Below are 9,523 nucleotides of genomic sequence, written 5' to 3'. Positions count from 1 at the left end.
ATAGTTAAGCTTAAACGACAGAAGCTGCAATTTACATTTACCAAGATGTCAAGCTCGAAATGCAACTGGAATGATTAAAGAAGACAAATTAGAAGTACTTGAAATGTGAAATATATTTGAAATTCAAAAGAAGCTCATGAAATTCGAAGGAAACTGCAACTTCTGAATCAGGTTAAACTTTTTTTGTTGTTTTCACTATATTTCTCCATTTTTATATGCAAAGATAAGTAAGTATAGTAGGTGTTCTGTTAGAATGATCTGTATCATGGAAAGGAAAAATTTGTGCACACGTAAACCATATAAGAACTTCATCATTGTGATCCAACATATTTCTCATTGAAAATATCTTTGGCATGCAGATGGACAGTTTCAAGAAAAGAAATAATTGCCGCTTTTTCTATATATGTCATGATATCAATACATATGGTCTACCTTTGGCAGATGGAATGCAATGATTTATTTTCGGAAATTTTAGCTAGCTTTGTTTAGAGGTTGAGTTTATATTTTGTTCTACATGTTAATTAGAGTGTTAGACGACTTATAAATTTAATAATTAAAATTTTAATACCATATTAATAAATTATGGTACTTTAAAACCTCGTTTCAAATGAAAATGATTTGATTTTAACTAAAAGGGAAAAAGTAAACTGAAGGGGTCCGAATGATTCCAACTTACTTTCATCCATTTTGCGACATTATTTTTTCGTGCATCATGTCTCTTAACGTTTAATCTGTGAATCAAACTAGGGCTAAAAGCCTCCACTCCAAGGATAGACGATGCATATAATCTTAGAATTAGAGAGTGAAAGAGAGTGGAAGAAACTGGGTAATCTTAAACAAGAAAAGGACTAAACGAAGGTGTTTCATTATTGGAAAAACTGAGGTACCCGAATCAGATGGCTAGACATGAAGTTGCAGAATCAATGCTTCTCGATCTGTCACGAGTACGTGGGGACTGAGTCAGTGAGCTGCTGCCTCGAGTTGGTAAAAACTAAAAATCCACCAAAAATGTCCTCTAGCTAATAGCTAGCCTAGCTATGAAGGGCACAGAGGGACACTTTCGTTGATGGTGGGAGATGAGATGGAGAAGAGGCGCAATATTCTGCATAGACTCTCTGTTTTGGGTTGGGGAAGGTGAAGAGAATCACACAAAGTGAGACAGGAAAAGCACAATTTTCCAAAGACATTTGGACAAGCAAGTCAATACCAATCATAACCAGCAAAAGGCATCTCATTTCCCTCCTAGCTAGTTCTCTCTCATAATGCATTGTCCAATTCCAAAAGGGTAATTGGGTGGAGTTGCCTAGCTAATCGATAATGATGTAATACAATAATCTATGGTTTGAAATAGCATCGTGTGCATATACTTTCCAGTCTAAATCGCTAATTTTTTTCGATTACCTTAAGGTTTGTTTGGGATTTTGCACATGTAGAAGTACATTTATAGGTAGAGTAGCAGTTTTGATAGAAATACGTCCTCGGTATCCCGGTGATGTGGAGCTTAATTGACTAACCTCACCCTCATTACCGGGCTAGAGCCACCCGATGCTTCTCCGACGCTAGGGCATTAGTCACAAACGTGAGCATTGTGATTTTCTCATGAGTGCCGCTTTGATATCATGTTTAAAATTAAATCATCCGACTCAAAAACCAATTCATAATATATATATATATATATATATATATATATATAAACTCATATTTTGGTAGGAAAATTCTATGGTACATTATTGTACCAATACATCAAGTACACTAAATTTGATACCAATGTAGACCGACTCCATGCATCAGTAGACTAGCTTGACTTGATCTCAAACTCTGTATCGAGCTAGTCTACTTCTATATCAAACTAGTCAACTTAACGTATCGGTGCATTAATGTATCGTAGGCGAACCTATTTTCGTATACTACATATTTATTTAGCATGCATCCATATGAGGTGGTGTAAGATTTGTTTTCGGTCAATTAATCTTTTGGTTGTTGCATTTCATACGCGTGGGATAGGCTAGCTGGTCCATGCTGCCAGGCCACTGGACCAAGCTTTTGGTTACGAATTAAAGCTTCCTTGTATGGAAGGAATCGGAGGATACATATGTATATGTCCTTTTGTAGAACTGCATTTTCCTAAAGGCCGGTCTAGTGTGCCGTTTCCCTATCTTTAATATTCTCTTCAACTGAAGTACCAAGCATCATCCAATTCTAAAAAAAAAATAAAAAAAAGCATCATCCATCCAATAGAGAAGAACAACAAAATGCATAACTCCATCCAATTTAATTAGCTATCTTGAAGTTGGTATTCGCAGTTTTCTTCTCTCCACAAGACGGGGTTGTACTTTGATACATTGCCTTTTTGCGTTGCTTGCGGGTGTGGAGTAAGTTTTCTGGCAGGCTCTAAGACTTCGTTCGGGCGCTCTTTGTCCAACCAGAAATGTTTAATTTGGACTGTCTCATTTGAATCAATCTTGGGCATGAACTCTATTTGTTTTTTTTTTTTACTTTTTTTGTTTCAATAAAGAAAATTTATGATTTTGGTCACCCAACTATGACTCAGTCGACACTTTGGTTACTATACTTTTAATAATTTCACTTTAGTCACTCAACTTAAACACTGTCTATCACTTTGGTCACTGCCGTCAACTTCACTGTTAAAGTCTTGTAAATAACTCATATTTTCGGGGCATTTGGGTCCCGAACTCCTTTTTTTCCTTTTTTATTTTCAAGATATTTTGGCCAAAAAAAAAAATACTAAACTTTTCTCAGAGATTATTTTACTCTTCTCAAAGAGACACTAAGCTTGATCATTCTAACTTTTCCAATAAATATAGCCCAAATTTAACGATGTATTTTTTTTCTTTTTTAAATTATCCCAAATTTTAATATTTTTTAGTAATTGGACCAAAATGTCCCTAATTTTAACAGTGTGTAATGGAGTATTTAACGACAGTCACTAAAGTCAAAGATAAATCTAAACTTGAGTGACTAAAGTAATATTTTTAAAAATAAAGTTACCAAAGTGTCGATTGAGTCATAGTTGAATTACCAAAGTGATAATTTTTCTTTTTAAAAAAGAAAAAGAAAAAACAATGTAGGATATTAGGAAGAAAACTATAGTTGAAAATAGAGACAATATTGACTTGTTATAAAATTACAAAGATGTCACACGAAATTGACATACAAAATATCTTGAAAAAGGACCAAAAGAACCTCACTGCATATGGGTTTATTTATTCTCATTACCTACAAGCCGGTCCACGAACTAAAAACTAATATTCTCCCACACATGTCATGTTGCGATACTAACACTCTTTGTTGCAAAAGCATCTACGGCGGAAGCCGCCGCAATCGCCTCCAAGGAAGCCTTCTTGTTTGCAAATTTTTGCGCAATTGCCGGAGAAGAAGCACATTCCGGAGAACTTATGGCTCGGAGACTGACATGTCCTACCTGCCTCAACAGCTATTGGTCCAATCTCTGCTTATATTAACATGTATCAACTAGTTAACATAAAGATACTATACATGTACATATCTAGAACGAGCCTCTATATCTATATTTCCATATAGTCGGAGAATTAAGAAGAGGCCAAGGAAATATACCTGTAGCCACTACAAGAATGGCTAGGATGAGAGCAGCTGAAAACAAACGCATGGAGCGGTCCATCTTGGTCTCTGTTCTTGTGTGTAACTATGGAAGAAGAAGGAGCTTGTGATACGAATGAATGGAACATTGCAAGGTCCTTATAAACAGAGTTCCTTGACCGAAATAAAGAGCTCTTATTTTGGCTTCCTATATTTGAGGAAATAGAGTAGCTCTTCCTTTCAATTATTCGAGTTAAACGTCTCTCTACACATTTTTAAGCACAAATGACAAATCTCATAATTTGACCTTTTCTTTTCACGCATAGTTGACTTACTTCTTTTTTGAAGAAACTGTTTTTCTTTTTCACTCTAAAAATTGACCAATGTTGTCCGAAAGTGTAGATGAAGCAGGTTGTGGTTGACCCATTATCATTTTCTAAGAGGGTTCACAACAATGGTTGGAATTTTTGGGATAGTCGTTCTACAAACATCACCCAAAACTTTTGTAAGTAAGGTAAAATGAATCTCTTATTCTGTCAAGCCACCGTACCACGTCATTAGTCCAACCGAATGAGGACCATGAGGTGCTAGCTAGACAGGGGTGGGTATGAAGGGTAAGAGATTCAGAGCACCGACGTGTATTTGCACCAACATGAATGAAATGCTGGATAGTATCAAGTAGTTTTTGGTTATTATAAAAAAATAAAAAAATAAAAAATAAAAAACTGCAAATATCAAGAGCCGAAAGTATGAAAGTATGCGTGACAAAAAATTGACTGCAAATATCAAGAGATGAAAGTGTGAAAGTATGCGTGAAAAAAAATTGACTACAAATATTAAGAGCCTAAGAGGTGTTGGGTCGCTTGCACTGCTGGTGCATAGAATAATTTTCCAATATGAAAGTATTAAGTGTATTTTCCTATATGACGTGGAGGTGGTGGAGCATTTTAGATAATGAACTAAATGAAAGTAATATAATGTTTATACTAATGGATCAAACGTGTTCTGTGATACGACTATCTCATCCTAATTTTTAATTTTTCCTCCTCTTCTGGAGCTGTTCTTATGTGAACTACTGTCACTTCTTATGTTAACTACCGTTAACCATTTTCTTTTTGATGTTGTAATCAGTCCATTTCTGAACTCTATTTGGCTGCTTATAATATGTATGATAATGGGTCAAGTGGTTTTGGTAGAGTCAAATGTCTGTGTGCTCAAACTGCAGTTGTATTAAAAAAATGCAATTGAAAATTTAGATCTGCTTACTTAAAAGACAGTTTTTAAAGGATTGTGAGTGACAAGTGAATCTGACGGCTAAAAATAAATACACAGTTTTAAGTTATTATAATTTCAGCTTTTAAATTTAATATATGGTTGGTTGAGATGCATTTATCTTTCACAGTCCATTAAAAATATTCCTTCAGTGAGTAAGTTTGATTGAAAATTAGCATCAGTTTAATCTCCAAAAAAAAAAAAAATAAGGGTGAGTGTCGACCCATTTATCCTGAAGGAGTGGACTAAGCTATAGCCCATGAAAATGTGTGGCCCAAGAAAACTAACAAGAAAAAGGAAAAACAGAGTTTCTGCACCGTAGTCTCTCTTCGTCTTGCTTTCCTGGTCCACTGCACTGTGTTAATCGGATCACAAGGTAGAAGCCGTTCTCTTTCTCCCTCTTTCCTTTCATAGTCCAAAAGCCAAACCTTACAGCTATTTCACTGTTTTTATAGATTCTGGTGCTTAGTTGCCCTTAATTTCTGAATGCTATGTTTAGTTTCTGGTAATGTGTGTGTTAACTTACTGCAATTTTTTTTTACTTTTATTATCTGAGTATTGTACCTGAACAGAGCCAACGTTGCCTAACATGCAGTGAGTTTCTTGTTGGAGGTTTAATGGTTTTAGGGTGAAGGTCCAAACTTTATGTTCCTTATCTACTACGAGGTGAACTGAGTGATTAGAGATGAAACTGGTAGTGTACAATGTATATATATGTTAGGTATCAATAGTATATTGTCTGTTGCAAGATTTAAGTTGCAAGTAATCATGACTACCTGGAATTTCATTATATATATATATATATATATATATATATATATATATCAGGCCTTCTCCACTGCGGACGTCGGCAGTTTTTCATTGGTGCGGATTTCCAGTTTTGACCCACTTTCCGATCATATTTTCACATCTTAACCGTTCAGTTTTTAGGTCCTAATGTATAGATCACCTCTGCAAAATTTCAGCCAAATTGGTGATCGTTAAGGCATCCAAAACTGCAATTTACAACAATGTACACGAACGGTTCCGGTTCTGCAGATTCGGTCCGTTCGTGTAAATTGCAGTTTTGGATGCCTTAACGATCACCAATTTGGATGAAATTTTGTAGAGATGATCTATACATTAGGACCTAAAAACTGAACGGGTAAGATGTGAAAATGTGATCGGAAAGTGGGGAAAAAATGGAAATCCGCACCTTTTTTCTTAGGTGCGGATATCCGCACCTGAGAATGATTCTATATATATATATATATATATATATATAATATCAGATGTTTTTGTGTATAGATGTATATGTGTATCTAATAATTGGAAATTGTTTTCAGGGTGTGAACAAAATCGGCCCTTTAGCAATTGTATTGTTGGTTTCTTCACTCAAAGCGATTCAGTGGACTTATCTTTCATGTCGTTAGGTTCCAATTTACATTTTACATGGTACAATCTAGAAGGATGGTACATTCATTTTCATGTTTTAATTATAAGTTTCCTATCAGAGACTTATGTTCTAATTATAAGGCTGTGCCAACTGTGAGAAGAGAGAGATATGAAACCAAAGACTTGTGCCAGCCTTGTCTCTGCTATTCTTTATGAAAAAACAAAAGAAAACAAAAAAAGGTTTGGCTGCTGGTTCTAATTACCTAATATTCATCAATTTATGTACATATTACTGCTTTTGCCAACAATTTCATTTTACTACTTGGCAACTTGCACTTCCTAAGCGTCTTTCTGTCTTTACGTGGTGGTTGTTACCTATTTTAGCTAACATGAAAGCATGTTAATAACATAAGAATGACTGCAAATGTTTTCTTCCTCTTGCGACTTAGGTTAGTCCATAATTCATTCAGCCTGTAATTGCTGGATTGGGAGATGAACACAAGCAATTCATGTGCACTATGGATTCAATTGGAGCTAGCAAAGTAAGTTTGTTTTAATTTTTCCTTTTCTTTTCTGACTTTCTCACAGTTTTAACTTTTAAGAGCTTCTGAGATGTTAAGGACCGCAAGGAATAACGAAACAAACAAAAAAATCATTAACCTTTCAATCAAACCAATTTTCATGCTTGCTGCTATTTTGAATATATATGCTTCTAATGTTTTTATTCATTTCCTTATTATGGTTAAATTATTTTTATTCTGTATATGCAGGGAACTAGCGAAATTTTTTCATGTTGCTGGCTCTGGCTCAGAGCCCCTTTATGGTGCTTGTGAGGCAATGTTCAAGCCTGATATGGTTTGTTGCTATATTTGTTATTCTCTGCTATATTTTCTGTATATGAAATACTTTCTATACTTTTTGATATTCTGGCAAATCATGTATGTTTAATATAACTAAAATTTAAAACTTGACTTCTACACTGTCACAGGCCATGCATGTGATTCATTTTTTAATGTTATAATTTTATGTTCATTGTAACTAGCATAAGTAACAGATAAAGGAGCTATAAAATTCAAGAAAAAATAACTGATCGAGAGACTATCTGTCTTGTACTTTCTTATCTCATCAGCAGCCAATTAAGTGGTACATAAACATATGTCCTGTACACGTAAACATATGTGGAGATAAACATTTGGCTCCATCACAACTGAGCTTTAAGGTTAATGGGGACTCAGTGTAGAATTTAGTACTCGCTAATCAGATAGAAATCATTGTGTTGGTGATTTGTTTTTATTACGTACTCCTTAATTGCTGCCCCCTTTAAGTTTCCTCACTAATGGGAGCAACTCAACAACAGTATATTTTGTTACTGTTTCTCAGGAGCGAGAGGACTTGTTTGAGCCCATATCTGAAGCATTGCTATCATCAGTAGATCGTGATTGTCTGAGTGAGTGGGGATGCCATTTCTATGTGTTGTAAGCCTTTTCATGCTCCTGAATTTTCCTTATAAGCAATTTTATAAGAGCTATATATGCTGTATACTATGAGACCTAATGATCAAAAAAGAGGACTCTTGATCGATATCCAGCATAATATTTTAATTTTACCTTTTTGTTTTCCCACTCATAATTGGAATTGAGCAGTATAAGCTTCTGAATTCAGTGAGGGAATTCAGTGAGGGAAAGAATTCAGTATAAGCATTTCTTCCATCTTCTTAGCAGCCTGAAAAGCAACTAGGTTTATGTCTGTTTTGGCTGAATTCAGTGAGGGAAAGAATTTGTTGATGCAATGAACTCAGACAGTAAAGCACGTAGGTTTATGTCCGCTTCGGCATAATGTTACGAAAGTAACTGAGTGTGACTTGTCCAGAAGCCACATTGTTTAGTTCTACACTTCTACATACCATATTATTATAATGATTGCTGTGACTGCTGAAAGCTGCCTAGAAAGGAGAATAGACTAGACATCCGAAATGGCTATTCTTATGTCTTACCATCATGCATTCAATTGTTTATAAAATATTAAAATTGAAGCTTGTTCCCTCTATTGAATTGATCAGTATTCAGTTATCGTTGTTGTGGGGTTTCTTAATTATTCGTCTTCTTTTCCTCACATATTCTTATTATGTCTTCGTTCTCAACATGTCACAATTTACTGTTTAAACCGTGTATTCCCTGTACTTCAGAACACCAACTGAGGTAGGAAGGACTTGTAAGGCACAATGGACTGACCTTGCTGTATATGGCAAATTCCTCGAAATTTCTTCAAGTGGCTGCATTTTCCCCTCTCAAGTTTACTTGACTAGAGCGGCCATAAGCTGTTCTCAGTGAAGATATGCCTCTTGTTATGTGTTAGCCAGTGGCTAGAGACAAACAGATGGTTAGATGATTGAATTTATGTTGTCACCTGGAATTCTGATGCACTTCAAGTTATACACATTAGTATGTTTTGATTATTCTTCATTCAATTACATCATTAGCCTCTGTTTTTAAGTTTTGTGTCAGCTAGCTAGTCTTTCTCACAAGTTCTCTGGCTTTCTAATTGTGACTGCCTTCTGTCTAAATGTGACTTCTTTGCTCATTCACGGGAAACATATAAATGTATGGAAGAAGTTGATATTCTTTTCTACCTCCTAACACACTGATTTCGGATAAAGAAAATATAACCAAAATATGATTGTTAATTTTTTTTTTTTTTTTTAATTAACTGAAAGAAAACAGGGAAACAAACTACAACATAAAGCCTCAACAAACACCCCCTCCGAGCTGATCTAGATGAAACGCTAGGAACACATTCCCATGCCAAACAACAGAATTCTTATATCTAAAACCAAAAGAAGCTAGTTTGTCAGCCCTAAAATTAGCCTCACGAAATATATGTCGCAGTCTATAAACTGGAAGAAAGTTGCAAACTTTTTGATGTCTTTCACCAGAGTCTTGATACGCCAAGGAATAGTAGCTTTTCCCAAAATGCCATCAATAAGGAGTTTAGAGTTGAAAATTGCTAGTTGGCATAGAGAAAAATTTGCTAGAATACAATAATTCAATTGAGGCTATTGAGAAAGTTAATTATTTATAGCTACTTGTGACATTAGCATTTGCAGAGTTGCAGACAAATGTACAATGCTACAGGTTGGTTCAAGTCCTAGTTCCAACCCATTTGGTTGGTTCGTAGCCATTGGCTGAAACTGACGGTCAACTGCACAGTCTAATAAAAAACTGCACAGTCAATATCGGAAAGCAAGCTGTACGTATAGTACAGTACAGTACAGTACTGAGTTCTAACTTGGCATCAAACAAGA

General features: G+C 35.2%; 2 protein-coding genes across 14 annotated transcripts; one reads left to right on the top strand and one right to left on the bottom strand.

Annotated features, from left to right (window-relative positions):
- Positions 1 to 3,081: 3,081 nt before the first annotated feature.
- LOC133719324 (defensin-like protein 2) lies at positions 3,082 to 3,729 on the bottom strand. The gene is made up of 2 exons (XM_062145835.1): positions 3,595 to 3,729; positions 3,082 to 3,469 (listed from the first exon to the last, which is right to left on the bottom strand). Exons 1-2 carry the CDS (start codon positions 3,656 to 3,658, stop codon positions 3,297 to 3,299), a joined length of 237 nt encoding a protein of 78 aa, XP_062001819.1. The 5' UTR covers positions 3,659 to 3,729; the 3' UTR covers positions 3,082 to 3,296.
- Positions 3,730 to 5,115: 1,386 nt separating this feature from the next.
- Positions 5,116 to 8,677, top strand: LOC133719187 (proteasome subunit beta type-3-B-like). 13 transcript variants are annotated; one of them, XM_062145829.1, is made up of 7 exons: positions 5,122 to 5,224; positions 5,444 to 5,514; positions 6,174 to 6,282; positions 6,677 to 6,764; positions 6,993 to 7,077; positions 7,603 to 7,697; positions 8,408 to 8,677. In XM_062145829.1, the coding sequence occupies exons 4-7, from the start codon at positions 6,715 to 6,717 to the stop codon at positions 8,550 to 8,552; spliced, it is 375 nt and encodes a 124-aa protein (XP_062001813.1). In that variant the 5' UTR covers positions 5,122 to 5,224; positions 5,444 to 5,514; positions 6,174 to 6,282; positions 6,677 to 6,714; the 3' UTR covers positions 8,553 to 8,677. The 13 variants fall into 13 exon arrangements, with proteins under 13 accessions (XP_062001810.1, XP_062001805.1, XP_062001818.1 ...); XM_062145828.1 differs by having other exon boundaries at positions 6,672 to 6,764; XM_062145823.1 differs by having other exon boundaries at positions 6,174 to 6,462; positions 6,672 to 6,764.
- The last annotated feature ends 846 nt before the right edge of the window (positions 8,678 to 9,523 follow it).

Source organism: Rosa rugosa, chromosome 1 (genome assembly GCF_958449725.1).
Source record: "Rosa rugosa chromosome 1, drRosRugo1.1, whole genome shotgun sequence".
Classification (NCBI taxonomy): domain Eukaryota; kingdom Viridiplantae; phylum Streptophyta; class Magnoliopsida; order Rosales; family Rosaceae; genus Rosa; species Rosa rugosa.
Note: the sequence above shows the minus strand (reverse complement) of the source record. Positions and strands in the feature narration are given on the sequence as shown.